Consider the following 17,959-nt stretch of genomic DNA (forward strand, 5'->3'; position numbering starts at 1 on the left):
ACATGAGTGAAATATATTAACGACATTAAACAATTTTAATCGACACCAGTGGATTCCAGAATGTTTGATAAGGAATCCTCACGTAATCCAAAGATTGAACGGAGAGGTGGAAGAGTACTTATAACCACGCCTTATTAATAATTATATGGTTCTTTTTGTCTAGCATATGTGTTTTTATCTCGCTCAATGCAGTTAATTGGTTGCACCTATACCCCCTCCCTTGCTTGGAGGTATCATCCGCTAAATTATTTTAAGAAGATTTTAATTGGAAGGACTTTATTGGTTGGTGCTTAAGTGCCTGATTAAGTTGTTTTTTTGAATACCTGTAAGTTTTTTTTTGGGAATCCCCCAGAAGAGGTGCATAATTTATGTTTGTTTTTTGTTAATTTAATTTGTGTTTTGATTTTTTTTGTTAATATATGTTTCATATATAAGATGTTTAATTATTTTATAAATTTATAACTGATGCCAGCTTGAAGAATCTTTTGGTTCATTTTTTTTTTAAATCTTCGAGGTAAACGAGGTCGTTTTTTTAATAGCTCATATCTTTGTAATTTTTTCCCAGCAGTTGAAATTTTTAGAAAAAAATGCCGAGAATTTTTTTTTTTAATTAAACTTACATTTGTTCCAGACACTTGGAAGTAATTTTTAAAGGTAAACGTAGTTAGTTTCTGTTATTTTTCATTGTTTTTCAAGCTACTGTAATATTATTTTTTGTTTCGCCCAGGCGGTTATTTAAGTACTTGAACTGCATTGGAAAAATTAAATGTAGTTAATTATTTTAATTATTTTTTTTGGGGGGGGGGGAAGAGAGAGAGACAGAAGGTGTCTATAATTTATGTGTGTCTTTTATTAATTTAATTTGTGGGTTTGATTCTTTTTTTTTGTTCATGTACGTTTCGTATATAGGGCCTTTAAATATTTTTAACTGATGCTAGTCTGAAGAATCGTTTGCTTCGTTTTTTTTTTATTATCGCCAAGGTAAACACAATCATTTTGTTTAATGGTCATATGTTTATAATTTTTTTCCAAGCAGTTAAAATTATTTTTTCATATATTCCAGGCAGTTGAAATATTTTTTTTTACATTTTATTTTAATTTTTTTAGCTACTTTTAAAAACATTTTCATTCATTTCAGAATATTTAATTAAAACATTAGTATCCCAATAATTAAAATTAATACGAAATAAAGGGTCATAATAGAAAATATCCCGAATCCTTTTGCGGTAATCCTGCGGTAAATCCCATCCATATTTCAGTAGTTTTTATGTAAACCATGCCGGTGACAGTAATGTGGCACACGGGGTTCGAAAAGGGTAACCGCCCTGATTGGGGGAATGGGAATTGTCGCTAAACTACACCATTCCCGGACACCCCCTTGTCCTTATACATAATCCCGGAATTACCGCTCCGACAGGATTCACTCACCCAAACCATACTGGCAATATTCCTGTTCGACACCAGTTACCATAAAATCATATTACTAAAGCACTGCATGCAATTTAAAATGATTACGCTTTCTCGGAATGGCCTTAAAGGGCAATCACTGTACATGTAACTTTCTATTTCAGGATAGAATTCAATATTATTTCATTGATAGAAAAAAAAAACGTTTTTTTTTTGTATGTATATGGAAATTCAAGCTCTAAAAGTGCATCGGGAAGCCGTAGCTAAAAGCGGTACATTTTTAATTAAAGCCAATATTTTGGGCAATAACGTTTAGGTAAATATTGGACATGTAAATTGGGCGAATGCTTCGCAAATTAAAATATCGATAGTGGCGCCGATTTTCGTTTTTTTTTTTGTTCGGTAAAGCAAAATGCCTCTTTTATCAATCGTGTTTTTTGTTTTGGCTTTAGTTGTATTTTAATAGATCTGGCAATAAATCAATTGTAAACGTAGTCAATTTTTGTTATTTTTTATTGTTTTCTAGGCAGTTGATTTTTTTTTTTATTTCGTCCAAGCAATTTTTTAGACCATTGCATTTTTTTAAAAATAAATTTTATTGTTTTATTTTATTTTTCATATACGAGCGATCAAATGTAAAGACTTGCTATGTAAATCCTTTGTCAATTTTTTAAATGCCGAAAATTTCAAGGTTATGTTAAAAAAGTATAGATACAAATACTATAGGTTTCTTTATCACCTATAATGTTCTTAAAAGCCATTTTTTTCTTAGGCAATTATTTTTTGCAAAAAAAACGTTTTTCATTAATCCTGTCCTTAGCCCCCCACCCACCCCACACAACTTACCAGTAAAAAATTATTTTCAAAAATCATTGTTTTTTAAAATAATATGCATGGATAATAGCTGGTTTCGTCACCAATATCTAAGCTTATAACACCGTTTGTTTATTTAAATTTGATATAATTATATATATGTATATTAACAAATATTTAATACAAAAACAGTGCTATTAGATTGGATAATATGGACGAAAAAAAGGTGATTTTTCAAAAGAATTTCTGACTGGGTAAATGTTTGGGGTGGGTGGGTGGGGTAAGGATTGTGTTGACGAAAAACAATGTTTTTGCAAGAAATATATATTTAATATTTAATTTAATAACACGGTTTATTTAAATTTAATATAATTCTAGATATAAATATTTAGTATAAAAACAGCGTTATTAGATCGGATAATATGGACGAAAATTAGTGATTTTTCAGAAGAATTTCATCAAATAGTTGTGATGTAGTAGTCGAGTTTAAAAACTAGATATATAAACCCCGTGTCAATTTTTTTAATTGCCAACATCATTTTTTTTTTTAATTAGTAGACGTCTTTCTAACTCTGCCTTAACTCCCTAAACTTGTCTATTCTTTATAGTAATTTGTTTTTTATTTTTTTAATTCTTCAACTGCCTGGAAGAAATTTTCCATTTTATCCATTTAAATGAACGCTTATTTTTCTTAAACCACGGTTTTCATATTTTTAAATAAAGCCTTCAACTGCCTCAACCACATTAGAACAAAAACAAGAAATACTGGACGTCCTTATTATTGTTTTTACAATTAGTTTTGAACTGCTTTAACACCCTTACTTGCAGACAGTAAAAGTAGTTTTTTGAGTAAAGAAATCTGCAATTTAATTTACTTTTACTTATTAAAAAAGGAATATTTGTTCCCCAATAAGTCCCTCCACTCCACCGTGACACGCCTATAAAGATCCTGCCGAATCCAGTATTTTTATCCCCAAAAAAAATCTCTTATTGAAACCCGACGAGGTCTTTGAAGTGACCAGCCACAACTAACTCCGGGGTTGTCAAAAACAATAATAACCGGATCCGCTGAGTTGGCAGTAATAAAGTCCGGAGGACCCGCATGTTTGATCTCAATTACGTGTTACGACGTGGACGGGGATGAACTTCACCCGCACCACGCCAAATCGCCTTTTCTTTATTCCTGTACACGCATAAATATCGGGCGTTACGCAATGACGTACGTGCGTACTTTTAAATAAAAGGGGTAAAAGCGTCGCGATGCGTGAATTCACCATCTATATGGGCTGATGTCGCGCGTGCATGATTGATGTCGCTTCTCACACCCTGTCATTTCATTTGATCGTTCTTCTTTACCGCATCGAATCGCACTGGCATTCGCAACTTGCTTTTCCGATCATAATATCGCCTTAATTAAATTTTTTTATTAACGTGTCAATCATAGCCATTTATGTTATGCATAAATTTATTTAAAAAAATTAGATTTATTTTCACAGAGTTGTCGCTATGGCCTAAAATCATCCTAATAAAATACAAATAGCACAGACTACTAGACTGAACCAAAAAATCGACAATTTTTTTAAATATATTGGAAATAATATTCAAGGTAACAAAAAATTTATCGTGAACGAAATGGCTAAATATTGCAACCAATTTTTTGTTAATGTACCACAACCCAACACTGTTTGTACATATAAATTCAACAAAAATAACCACTCATTTGATTATAAGGTGAAGCTATAAACAACATCATGCAATACTGTGATTAAATTGAATTTTGCCAAAATTTTTGAAAAATGCCCTAAATAACATCGCACCAGTTCTAGTACTTCGAACGCTATACTCCTGACCACAAGAGACATAATGAAACACCTTGATAAAGGTAAAAAGTCCCTGTTCTTTATGTCCTAAACATTTATGGTGTCAGAGGGCTTGTATTAGCAATTTTTTTTAAATTTAATTAACCGCTTTAAACTTCGGGACTACTACTGAGGACCAAAAGATGAAAAAAATAACTCGGTAGTGAAGTTGAAAAAAGAGAACCGCAAAATAAGTATGATTTTGTAAATTTGAAAATTGGCAATTTTTTACTGTATTAAAACAAGACACTTATTGTGATTTTTTAATTAATTAATAATCTTTTATACGAAGAATAATTTAAATAACTGTTCGCCGTTTACTACAATGCAGTAATAAAGGGTGTTTTTTTTTTAGAGGCAAAGAACTTTCATTTGGTAACACTGTTTTTTATGACAACCAACCTGACAGTTCTGGGTTATTCTTAGATTAGTTTGGTTTGGCAATTCATCATGAATAGACTCACGCCTGAGCAACGTTTCCAAATTGTTCAAATTTATTTTGAAAGACATGGTTCTATTCGAGAAACACATCGGGCATTACGTGAGTTTTATGGTGCCCATAATCGTCCTTCAGAGAGTTGATCGTTTTTGCAATACTTTTACTCTAGTCGACAATACGCATCCCGTAAGACGCCCGACAGTGGGCACGCAACAAGCGATAGCTGCTGTGCAGCATAGTGTTGATAATGATCCAAATGTGTCAGTGCGTCGTCGTTTTCAACAAATGACTTTATGGAAAATTTTGCGTAAAGATCTCGGATTGCGAGCATATAAAATTGAGCTTGTCCATCAGGAGTTGAAACCCCAGGATCATCTTTTGCGCCGTTCATTAGCTGAATTGGCGGAAGGAAAGATTGCTGTTGATCCACGCTTTCATATGAAAATTTTATTCAGTGATAAAGCACACTTTTGGTTAAATGACTATGTATAAACAAGCAGAATTGCCGAATTTGGAGGGATGAGAATCCACGAGCTATTGGCGAAAAACCGTTACATCCAAAAAAACTAACCGTTTGGTGCGCTTAATGGGCTGGTGGAATCATTGGTCCTTATGTCTTCAGAAATGCTGATGGTCAAAATGTTACAGTAAACCTTGAGCGATACAGAAATATGATAACCAACTTTTTTGTGCCTCAATTGGAAGCCGTAGCAGAAATGTGGTTTCAGCCAGATGGTGCCATGTGCCATACAGCGCGCCAAACAATTAATTTACTGCAAGAGACATTCGAGCAACGAATAATTTCAAGGAATGGATGGCCAGCTCGTCGCCATTAGATTATTTTCTTTGGGGCTATGTTACGCTAATAAACCCGAAACACTTGAGCACTTGGAAGCCAACATACGACGCATGATTGCCGAAATACAGCTTGCAGTACTGAAAATTGGACCTCTAGATTACGTCACGTACGCGCCAGCCGTGGGGGTCACATGCCCGAAATCATTTTTAAATATTAATGCCAAAAAAAATTCTTTAATATAAAAGCAAATTCGTTCATATCAATAAAATATTTTGTGTTTAATTTCAAAGTTCTCCGCCTCTAAAAAAAACACCCTTTACAATTGAGCTTGGAATTCCTCTCGAACCTTCTGAAAGGTGTTCGTTATCTTAAATCCTCAAGAGATTCTGGCTGTTCCATATAAACCACTGTCCTCAAAGAAAAAAGTCCAACGGGGTTAAATCAGGTAATCGTGCCGACCTCTCCTTCCAATCCATCGACCAAGAAAATTTTTTATTCACAATATTTAATTTAAATTGTGAATAATTTTTGAAAGAAGGGTTTTATGTAAAAACTTAAAGAAACCTTTTTTGTAGAGCTTTAAATTGCCTTAAGAATCTATATGGCTCTTTTCTATATATCTATTTGTTGCGCAGTTACAAAATCTTATCTTATGGTGAAATTTTTAATTTCTTCCAGGCAGTTGAATGCGTTTAAATGCAGTACCATATGATAAAGTGAGAAAAGGGATTTTAACGCAACTGCCTGGAAGAATAATTTGATTTTACCAGGTAGTTGAGTAAGATTGGTGCAGTAATAAATAAACTCGATTACTAGACGTTAAATATTTGAAGAAATTCGTCTGAAAAATCACTGTTTTTCGTCCATATTATCCAATCTAATTTAAGCTATTTTCATGCTAAATATTTTTGTATAAAATTATATCAAATTTAAGTAAACAGTGTTATTAAATTTAATATTAAATATATATTTCCTGCAAAAACATTGTTTTTCATTAAGACAACCCTTGACCCCCCACCCACCTCACATTACCTACCAGTAAGAATTTCTCTTGAAAAATTACCGTTTTTCGTCCATAAAACTCAATCGAACTATTTTTATATAAATATTTATTAATACATATATATTTAATTATCTCAATATTTAAATAAACAAATTGTGTAACTAGATTAGATATTAACGATGAAATTAGTTATTATTCATGCGAATTATTTTGGAAAACAATGATTTTTTAAAACAATTTCTTACTGGTAAACAGTGTGGGGTGGGTGGGGGGGTAAGGGTAGGGTCAATGAAAAACGCTTTTTTTGCAAAAAATTAATCCCTTATGGACGTCATCTAGTGTTTTTTCTTAAAAAAATTCAAGTTCTTTTGTTCTATTTTTTCTAAGGGCCAACTATTACGCATAGCAAGCAATCCCTAGCCTAAAACCTAAGTAGCGAGGAAATTAATATTTTTTAAACGTATTTACTTTAGTGCAGTAATGACGCATCTTGTAGTCAAAATAACGGTGGCACTCATGGTATCCAGTTAATTGGATTTTCTAATGAAAGTGCAAATCATTTATATATTTTTTTCTGAAGCATCAAGTATTGCAGAAACCCTTGAACAAAGTAAAGAACGTCTTCGTGTACTGCAAGCCCCTTGGCAAACAGAAATAGAGGCTATTGGTAAGCATTTTTATGCTAAAAACACTAAATTTCCTCACTGATTTTTTTTGTTATACAGCAAAGCGTAAAAGAGTGATTAAAGAACTTATTAGAAGACACGACAAAGCACGCAAAGACTTTTTAAGCAGATTCAACAGATTATATCCCGAATGTAAGCAACTGTACGAGGATATATGAAAAAGTTTTTTTTTAATTCTCTTTTCTACTTCAGATCGCGTGGATCCGAGGGCGAATCACTCAATAACTCACTTGAAGTATTATAAAAGACAAATTCGTAAGTCCGAGCATATCCGAACAAGTTTATATTACGTTTGAGTTTAGGTTCTCTTTTAGGTGATCAATATTATCGCAACATGCATGAGCCATCGAGTGTATGGATGGGTAAGAAATTCATTATGATTAACACCATTTTAATGGAATTTTCAATAGATCCGCTGGATATGGCCATGGATCTGGAACCAGAGAGAAGACCACGAGTGGATGAACCATTATATATGGATTTTTTTGGTAAAAACTTGCTCAACAACCATTTGAACGCTTTTATATAAAAATTTGAACCTAATATACTAAATATACCTATATACTAATATACAAAATGGCAACCCTTCAAAATCTTATTTTTTGCATTCCTGTTTTCTTCAGATATAATTTGTTTGTAAAGTTTGAACTGGAATTTGACAGGGGACCTTTACTTAAAAGTGTTGGAAAATTTAACTGATCCTTGAGATTATTGCAGACAATCTTCATGAATTTGGTTTGGAAACCAAATGTTTGCCTCACATTATTTGACTAATACTTATCGGTGGATTGGTCATCGAAGTCCTACCGAGTGGCCAGCCAAATCGCCCGATCTTACACCCCTGGACTTTTTTTATTTTATTTGAAACAAAAAATCTACGTCACCCAGCCAGAATCTATTTTCGATCTACGTCAAAGAATAATTGATGCATGTCGCAATATTGATGTTAGCACTTTTCAAAATGTTCGTAAAGAGTTTTCGAATAAATTATTTAACTGTCTTGAAGTTAATGGTGCACATTTTCAACATCTTTTATTAAGTTTAATTAATTTAAATGGAAATAAAAATGCGAAAAAATAAGATTTTGAAAGACGTCCCGCCGCCATTTTGAAATATGAGCTAGGGGCCAAAAAGTGTACCAAATTTTAAATATTTATATAAACCCATGCAAAATATAAGAGGGAGACGGGGGGGACAATTAAGAGCCGCACTCTATATATCATTACTGTTTTTTAATAGGTCGCGACCAGTATGGATTGTATCACCCACACTACAAGGGGGATGGTAAGCATGCATTTTAAAATATCAGTGAACAAGTTAATTAACATCTTCCCGTTTTCCAGTCGGCGTGGGTATCATATATCCTGTCAAACTGAGAGGCAGACCTAGAGCGAGTAAGAGGCATTTGTTTGATTTGCTTTAAGTGACTAAAATATGATATTTTTTAGGCTCTCCTTACGCCTATGACAGCAGTGGATCTCATCAGGGTCCTTTTAGGGGTAAGGGTAACTCATAGTGAAATTTTTATTTGGCTCTCTTGTATTTTATCCTTCTTAGTTCCTCAAGCACCTGCTAGAGGTAGAAAGAGAAAAAAAACGGAAAGTGAGTATGGTAAAAATCTTAAGAATTATTTTTCTAGTATGTATGCTAAAGCAGAATCCTCGTCTGGTAAATATTAATTAATAGAAATGTTTATATATATTTATATCTAACTTACCCTATGTTTATTGCAGAAGAAAAGAACCCCCTGAGAAACAAGCCATATAGTAAGTGTTTTTTATAATAGCAACAGTTTCTATTGCCTTTTAGAAGCATATATTCATTTCCCCATAGAGAGCACAGGTCCTGAGAAAGTTGACGACTTCTGGAACAGACCATCAACATCTGGAACCAGCAATCAGCATAATATCCAACACGTCCACGAAATGTTCTGTGGACATTGCCACACTGTGCCGTCACAATCAAAAGGTAACTTAAACTAAAACAGGAAAGAGAAAGATACTGACATATATTTTAAAGAATCTGTTTCAGCAACTGATAATCGTCAAGATAATGGACAGCCGTCAGCTACTGTTACTAGCCAAGGTATTTTTACAATCACAGGTTCACCCTATTGAGTTAAATCATTCTTTTATTTTCAGAAGCTCTTCAGCAACCTGATGTGAACCAAGTCATCCCTCTGGAACTTCAGGAACCGGTTATCAGTTGGCCTCCAATCCAGCCATTTGAAGGTAACTCAATAAGAACCTTTTAATTAAATTTGATTCTTACTTTGGTCATATATTATAATCATTAAATACATATTTGTTCAATGATTTTTTAGTAAATTTGAATAGTGAATTGAATATATATTTTCTGCAAAAACATTGTTTTTTATCAAAACAACCCTTACCCCCCCACCCACCTCAAACATTTGCTCAGTAAGAAATTCTTTTGAAAAATCATCGGTTTTCGTCCATAATATCCAATCTAATAACGTTGTTTTTATACTAAATATTTACATATAAAATTATAACAAATTTAAATAAACAGTGCTATTAAATTAAATATTTAATATATATTTTCTGCAAAAACATTGTTTTTTTATCAACACAACCCTTACCCCCCCACCCATCCCAAATATTTGCCCAGTAAGAAATTCTTTTGAAAAATCACCGGTTTTCGTCTATAATATTCAATCTAATAACGCTGTTTTTATGATAAATATTTATTATTATATATATTATATATAATAATATAATTATATAATTATATCAACGTTAAACAAACACACTGTGTTATTAGATTAATGACAAAACCAGCTATTATTTATGCGTCTTATTTTGGAAAACAATGATTTTTGAAACAAATTTCTTACTGGTAAGTAGTGTGGGGTGGGTGGGGGGCTAAGGGTATGATTAAAGAAAAACTTTTTTTTTTTACAGAAAATAATTGCCTGAGAAAAAAATGTTTTTTTTTAAGAAAACTATAGGTGATAAAAAATCTATAGTTTTTGTATTTATACTTTTCTCACATAAAAGAGTACACCTTAATAAACCCTTTTAAATTAATTAATTTAATTCTAACTTTGAGAGACAGACTTCCCTTGAGAATAATTTGCCTTTTTCTCGCTTTTTTTAGGGATAACACCTCTTGGCGTCCATAGATCTTCAGGGGTATGGGATTTCGAAAATGATCTAATTAACACTGGTAATTGTAGAGAGTATTATAAACTTCATATAATTTAAATTCGTTTCATATTTTCAGGGTGGCTCACCTCAAACAGTCGTGTTATAGAAAATCCTCAACCTGAAGCGTCTACATCCCAAGGGACTAATGGTAAAAATCAAAAAAACAGTCACGTATCACACCTAATTCTTTTTTAACTTCAGATAATGGGTTGCAAATACTTCGTTATTGTGAAGAGGAGGGAGCTTACATGAACGATGATTTTAAAGTTTTCTTAAAGAGAGAGCCGAATGAAGCTATTGAAGTTGACGATGAGTCAGAGAATAAAGCTGAGTTCGTCGGAGAAGTACATTACGAACCTGGAGAAGAACCGAATAGAGTTTTAGATAACATTAAATATGAGGCAGACGACACTGAGCATCAGTCAGGATATGAAATCAAAAAAGAGCCGGAAGATGACTTCCTAATGGAGTTGGTCAAAATTGAACAAGAGCTAGAGGATCCGGTCCCATTAGACCTTTTCAAAGTTAAAGTCGAGGTCAAGCAAGAGCCTGTTGATGAACCAAAAGTAATTATCAAAAACGAGCCGGAAAATGAAAACGAGCAACCAGAGACACCAGAATTCAAATTTGAGGATTTGGGAATTGATGTTGATAATGAGGAGGATCTTGACGAAGATCAGCAGAAAGAATATCAAGCTTATATAGGTAAGTATCTTGCAAATAATTGTTTTGCAATTGATTTATATATTTTTTTTCCATAGAAATGTATGACCCTTCCAACTTGGATACCCCACGTCAAGCTGAAGAAGAAGAAGAGCAAAGTGAGTATCAATTATTTAATAAATTTTATAAAAAACAATTATAAAACCTTTATTGCTTATAATTAATTTAATTTGTACAACTTTTAACATACCAAGCATTAGACTGGAACATCTATTGTACCTTACATTTCTAAAAGTGGACATAAATAACAATTTTGTCTAAAGCAGAGAATCATTAGATTTTTAATTACAATTTACTTAATTGTATTTAAAAATCATACGTCAAAATTAATGAAACAATAAATACTAGTATTATCTTATACGCGGATGATACTATTTTCTTTTTTTATGGAAAAACTTGGGAAGAAACTTATAAGAGAGGTGGGATAGATTTTACTAGGATGCACAGTTGACAGGAAATTACTTGCTTAGACTTAACGTTTTAAAAAAATTTTTTCTTCTACATTGTCTGATAAACCCCTCAAGGACCATTTGAAGAATGTCAGCAATGTGACTGCAAAAAATACTTTTTCCTAATACCATTAAATATCTCAGCAAGTCTTGCCAAAGCCTAATCTACTTCATACATACTTTATAGGAAATAAACATCTAAAATGGGACAAATACCTTAGTTACTCACACAAGAAAATAAGAAATCTGTTTTATAATTCTTAATTGCATGAAATACTTAAATTAAAAATGTTGCTAATTTTATATGGATCCTTGTTGAATTCAATAAATAAATATTGTATTGTAGCGTTTTAACTGTTTCTTAGGTATGAGTTAAAACAATCGAATATTATAGTCAAATAATTTATTTACACACTTATACTACTAAACACGATCACTTACTACTACTTCAGATATTTATTTTCGCTTTATTTATTTACAACTATTCAAATCTCGCGCCAATATTCCGAACTCAACTGTCAATTGGCCTCCTAGCGGCGACGCGGCTGATTACACATTCGGTTGACCATAATTCCAGAGAATTCGTGCCGCGTTTCTCGATGTTTACAATATCGTTACAGTAATATCTAGCAAATTGTAATCTAAGAAAATTTCTTAGTGTAAGAAATTTATATGTCATATATTTAATATCAAGGAATCATAAACATTTAACCAGGTTCGCTCTTTAAGAAAATCTCGTAGTTCCATTTATCTCGACTCCTTCTTGCCAACTTATCACTTATTTTGGATCGTTACATTTCAATAAACATCCAAATAAGTCCAAACAATAAAAAAATAATCAAAGTGTTTTCCTTTGAAAAACCTCACTGATATTATATTCATTTATACACGTATCTTTTTCATTTAACAAGAAAAATCTAAAAAAATTATATGAAAAATATAAAATAAAAATCAATTGTAGTAGTATCTCCATCTCCACCAAGACGAAAAGATTAGGTCCCTTTCTTTAAATTTTAAAATAAATTTGTTACTTTTTAGAAGTAGTGACTCCTCCTGTTGAAACTCCTGAGGAACCAAAAGTTCAGGAAGAAGTCGTGGGTCAGTCTGAAGAAACCAACTCTGGATTAGGATCACGCAAGCGTAAAAGAGGCAGAAAGCCAAGTAAGTTTATTCGTTAGAGAAGCTGTAGCAGCATCATAAACTGTTAATACAGGGTGTTTAAAAATTATGGGTTGTTCAGTGCAATAGAAGAATATATTTGAGTATAGAAAGCCATGTCCGGAAATGCGTCACTACGCCACTACGGCCCTAAGACGCGTTTAAATTTAGAAAAAATATTAATTACCTAAATAGGATCTGATGCATTTATTTTTACTTTTTGTATATGATACAATAACAACAATTTTTTGGTTGTATCATAAACGTTATCCCGAACGACAGCATCCTGGATACAAAAAGTTTATTGCGGTTCATCGGCGGCTCGCTGAGACAGGCATTTTTAATACCAAGATGCATGATACTGTAAGAACGGTCGAATTTGAAGGAGAGGTGCTTCAACGAGTTGCCGAGGAACCATCAAATAGCACACGTGACGTCGCTAAGAATATGAATACGAGTAACGCTTCTGTCTGGCGGGTACTACACGAGCAACAACTCCATCCTTATCACTTCCAGAAAGTTTAAGGTATGACTGCAGCCGATTATCATCCTAGAGTTCAATTTTGTCGATGGCTTCTGTATCACATCATTGCACAACCAAATTTTTTACGATATGTTTTGTGGACCGATGAAGCCTCTTTCACAAGAGACGCCATGTTTGAGACAAAGAAAATCCTTAGGCATTGTTGATGATTATTTAATTGGGCCATACCTTTTACCGGAACGGTTAACAGGACCTATTTATCTGCGTTTCTTAGAGGAAGTTCTCCCAGAACTCTTTAAAAATGTTCTACTAAACATTAGACAGCAAATGTGGTTTCAGCACGATAAAGCGCCGGCTCACTTTGCTGTACAATTACGCGAGTATTTGGCTCAGCGGTTTGGGCATCGTTGGATTACTTGAGCAGTTTCTTGGCCTCCTAGGTCACCCGATTTAACGTCGCTCGATTTTTTCTTGTGGGGACATGTAAAGTCTTTAGTGTACGAAACTCCTACAATAGAATCAGAGCTAGGCTTAACAGCAGCATTTGAAATCATTCAAAACGAGGTTGGAGGAAGACATTTTGAACAATTGTTGATATGGTATCATATACAAAAGGTAAAAATAAATGCATCAGATCCTATTTAGGTAATTAATATTTTTTCTAAATTTAAACGCGTCTTAGTGCCGTAGTGGCGTAGTGACGTATTTCCGGACATGGGTTCCTACACTCAAATATATTCTACTGTTGCACTGAACAACCCCTAGAAATTTGATCCCATAGTTCTAAAACACCCTGTATAAATGATGAATTAAAATATTTCTAATAATTATTATCTTAGAGAGGGAACCCACCCTGCTGGAGTTGGAATGTCGCCCAAACACTCGAAGCAGAGCAAGGGGTAATTGTAAGGAAAAATTACTCAAGGAAAAGCCTCGCGAAATCGCTGAATTTGCAGATGATTCAGAATTAATGCAGAAATGGAATCGCATCCCAAAGATGTTGGAGAATATGCAATAATGGGCAATGGATTTCAAGGAACTGCCTAATTAAATTCACGTTTATCATTTATATTATTAATTCCTTGCCAATCAGCGCATATTCTCGCAATCTTTTCCTAGTAATTTTTCCCCTAAAATCATTTTAATTTCATTTAAAACCGTTACATTCGAAATCTTTTGTAGAGATTCACGCGCAAGCTCTATCAAACTTATTTGCAAAGGTGCGGCGCTAATTGCGGAATTTACGTTTTAAATTAATTTTAAGGTTAAGTTTGTGGCTTTACGCACAGTATTATTTTAATCATTTTTTTTTATTTATATATTTTATACTTTTAATGGGGTTTTTATTTTTATTATTTTTATAGATTTACTTTTATTTTTTGTTATTATTTAGAGGATTTTATACACAATGCGTGTGTTTTTTGCGATTGTAGTTTAACTCTCCCTGGAATTAAATGAGATTTAATTCCAGGGAGTTTAACTGCCTAAAATTAAAATCCAGATATTTAAACATGCATGCTTGAATTGGTTGTGAGTCTAAATTTCAGACAGAATAATTCATGGCTTAACTTTCTTAATTTATTTTAAAGGACAACACTATCCGTGAAATAAAAATTAGTTTCAGGTTTAACTGCCTGGAAATTAAATTTATAGGCAAAGAATTTCAGTAGTAAGCTCTATGCTAGGTCGCGAAAAAAACATGGCTGTTTAAATTGTTACTAATTCCAGGCATTTATAATTTAACTCTCTGGAATTAAAAAAAAATAATTCTAGAGGGTTAAATTGTCTGAAATTAAAATTTAGATGCATCGAAAACTAAATCAACAACTTGCGTTGCCTGGGAGTTTAATTTCAGACGAAACTCGATTTCCTATTTGTCACCTCTTTTGATTCGTTTAAATCGGAAATAAAAACTAATTTTTCCTAGATAGTTTAACTGCCTGAAAAATGTCTGAAATTAAATTTAAAAAAAGGTCAATAATTACGTTGACAGCTGTCAAAAAAAGTTTTTTTTAATAGTATTATAGTTTTATTGGGGTTTTTAGTTTTAGAGTTTAATTACTTTTTTAGATTTAATTTTATTCATGGTTTTTTATTCAGGATGAGTGTATTTTTTAGTATTCCTATAACAGATACAAGAAGGTTTAATCCTTATGTGACTGGAAAGGTACCCGGGTACCTTTTCAGTTTTCAGATATGAATATCTTTTTAACTCACCTTCGATGAAGCTTGTACTTTTGTGACTTTTCTTAATTTGATTTTTTTAAGTTATTGTTAAAATTCGAAATAATTTTTTTTTTCAAAGTAAACAAGGCGTAAAAAATTTTCACCCATAGTTGACTGGATGGTTACCCGAGTACGTTTATAATACTAATAAAATTTTTAAGAGTTAAATTCATCAAGTCATAGAAAATTACAGTGAAGTACAAATTAACGCAACATAGCAAACAAACACTAAAAAACATTACTTATGAATTACAGTTTTGACAAATAGTTTGAGCCACTGAATGCTCATTACAAACTGGTTTGGAGCACGATTTACAGGCTTTACGAGTTTTTCTCTGTTTATGGGTTCGCTCTCGGCATATTTGGCAACTACCAACCACCTTTACACGTCCAGATGCATCTCGTTCACAAACTGTTTGTTCTCTAACTGGATTATCTAAAGGAACAGGCATTCGTCGGTGAAGTACCATTTCTATAGCCTGACGAGTAAAATGAATACCAACAAATTTTGGAATTTGGGATCTTATTTGGATACTTGACAAACACAGCTCATTACTCACAGCTTAACTCAGAACACAACTTATTCCTCCGTAACTCTATTCCCGTTTTAGAATCAGGGTACACATTTCTGGGGATATAATAGTTTTGAAAATGTCTTTGGGTGTATATAAACGACTTAAGGCTGGTGCACCACTTTTTTCACGCAAAATATTTCGACCTACCGTTTGTCGTTGTGGTGTAAGTGAGTCATTCCACTGACTGCCATCTTTACTAGTCCAATGGAATTGTAACGTCATCATCATCATCAGACTCCGAATCTAACCTCTTATATATATATACTATAACTCCTCTTCATCAGAAGCAATAAATGGCTCTTCTTCTTCATCACTTAGTTGTTCGAAGGCTTCTTCTAATTCCGAATAGGTCAACCTGTTATAATATTCCATCTTCAAATTGTCATCTTCCTCTTGCACTATCGCTTCGACTAGGACCGGCTTCACTATCCGACATTTTAACGTATAAAAAATACTTTAGATTTAACCTAATTCAAACTCTACTCAAGTAGGTACAACGCGTTACTGACGAATATGAACAACTCTTCTTCTTGTGCAAAAACATAAACAGTCCGAGGCGCCAGAGATAGGGAAAAACCCATAAAGATGTGCATGTTTATAGGGTAGAAATTCACAGAAAAAGCCACGGCTCTATATAAAATACATAGTAGGTACCCGGGTAGCCACGCCGTCCTTAGAAGGTGCTTTTTTCCCAGTCACATAAGGGTTAAATAGACAAAGATTTTTTTTAATTCCAGGCGATTATAGTTTAACTCTCTTGAATTAAAAAAAAATTAAATACAGAGAGTTGAACTGCTTGAAATTAAAATCCAGATATTTAAACATTAAATCAATAGCTTTTAAATTGCAAAAAAATTGTGACCTAAATTTCTTAATTTATTTAAAAGAAAAATACGTTACTTAAAATAAAAATTAGTTAACTGCCTGGAAAATGACTGAAATTTAATTTATAGGCAAATAATTGCAGTTCTAAGGCTGTCTGCATGTTTTTAATTCTAGGCAATTATAGTTTAACTCTCTAGAATTAAAAGAAATTATTTAAACGAATAATTAAATTTCATTTAATTCCAAGGAGTTAAACTACCTAAAATTAAAATCCAGATATTTCAACATGCCTGAAAAATTAAATTAATGGATTCAATGAATATGAGAGTCAATCAATTTCCTTAACAAAAATTAATTCATTCTTACCTGAAATGACAATTATAATATATTATAATTTTATATTATATTTTTTATTTTATTTATATTATAATTATAGTTCCTGGCTTAAATTTAAAAAAAAAATATTTATGACTCATTTGCCTGAAATAATTAAGAATTTTACAGCTATAAAAAAGGGGTTTTTTAGCTCTTACATCTGCAAGAATTTTTTTTTAAATATTTGTTTCATACCTGTCATTTTTGACATATGACATGAAAATTATCAATAATAATCTTCTAGAAAAAATGACGGTCGGTCATTTCAGTTGGATAAGCGTTTAGGTATTAAAAAAACACACTCGCCCCCTATAAAAAACGTAGCTATTATCAGTACAATACGTCCAACTATACGTTATTTAGCTAGTAAAGATTTTATTTTATATAAATATAATTTTAGATATTTTTTTTTAATTTTATATAATATAACCTTTTATACTGAATAAAAAATTTTGTAACCGCAATTGTGTGTTTTACTTCAAAAAATTAATACAACAAATTTTATCGCTCCATTAATCGATTCTTTAAAAAAACTCTCCCCATAATGGTCAGTTTTGTAATGTCACACAATATTTAGATTTATCGCTCATAAACATGTTATTTTAATAATTGTTTTATTCCACAAAATTGGATGAGGGACAATGTTGTTTCCCTTCTTTCTTTTTTTTATTTTATTATCAGGATCGAATAATTTATTGCGTGCTGCCAGTGACTTGCTTTATATTTATCACCGTCCTAATAAACACCCATTTGAGGGGTGTCTTTTATATATTTTTTTTGTTTTATGTAAATCTAGATAAGAGTCCGAAATGCTGTGAAAGAAATATTTCCGTGCGGATGGTGCAGTAGCCCAGATAAGCTTTTCACTTTACGACATAATTTTTCACTGAATAAAATTTACGAGTGAGCCTCTTTTATCATTAGGAAAATGCCTCTTGGTTGCGCGAATCGAACGACATTCTTAAAGG

The 17,959-nt window shown here is 32.4% G+C and overlaps 1 protein-coding gene across 6 annotated transcripts in view; it reads left to right on the top strand.

The window, feature by feature from the left end:
- Positions 1-17,455, top strand: part of LOC126748735 (uncharacterized) — a 36,315-nt gene extending 18,860 nt beyond the window's left edge. The window contains exons 3-22 of one of the 6 annotated variants that reach the window (XM_050458139.1): positions 6,901-6,987; positions 7,046-7,138; positions 7,199-7,261; positions 7,309-7,368; positions 7,417-7,494; positions 8,246-8,290; positions 8,350-8,400; positions 8,455-8,505; positions 8,564-8,608; positions 8,740-8,772; positions 8,816-8,974; positions 9,026-9,091; positions 9,148-9,237; positions 10,127-10,195; positions 10,253-10,324; positions 10,378-10,881; positions 10,938-10,997; positions 12,387-12,509; positions 13,830-13,889; positions 14,173-17,455. In XM_050458139.1, the coding sequence (XP_050314096.1) occupies positions 6,901-6,987; positions 7,046-7,138; positions 7,199-7,261; positions 7,309-7,368; positions 7,417-7,494; positions 8,246-8,290; positions 8,350-8,400; positions 8,455-8,505; positions 8,564-8,608; positions 8,740-8,772; positions 8,816-8,974; positions 9,026-9,091; positions 9,148-9,237; positions 10,127-10,195; positions 10,253-10,324; positions 10,378-10,881; positions 10,938-10,997; positions 12,387-12,509; positions 13,830-13,889; positions 14,173-14,222 (1,859 nt within the window). In that variant the 3' untranslated portion in view covers positions 14,223-17,455. The remainder of the gene's footprint in view (positions 1-6,900; positions 6,988-7,045; positions 7,139-7,198; positions 7,262-7,308; positions 7,369-7,416; positions 7,495-8,245; positions 8,291-8,349; positions 8,401-8,454; positions 8,506-8,563; positions 8,609-8,739; positions 8,773-8,815; positions 8,975-9,025; positions 9,092-9,147; positions 9,238-10,126; positions 10,196-10,252; positions 10,325-10,377; positions 10,882-10,937; positions 10,998-12,386; positions 12,510-13,829; positions 13,890-14,172) is intronic. The other 5 variants (XM_050458141.1, XM_050458142.1, XM_050458143.1 and 2 more) reach the window with 5 other exon arrangements.
- The last annotated feature ends 504 nt before the right edge of the window (positions 17,456-17,959 follow it).

Source organism: Anthonomus grandis, chromosome 22, assembly GCF_022605725.1.
Source record: "Anthonomus grandis grandis chromosome 22, icAntGran1.3, whole genome shotgun sequence".
In the NCBI taxonomy this organism is placed as follows: Eukaryota; Metazoa; Arthropoda; class Insecta; order Coleoptera; family Curculionidae; genus Anthonomus; species Anthonomus grandis.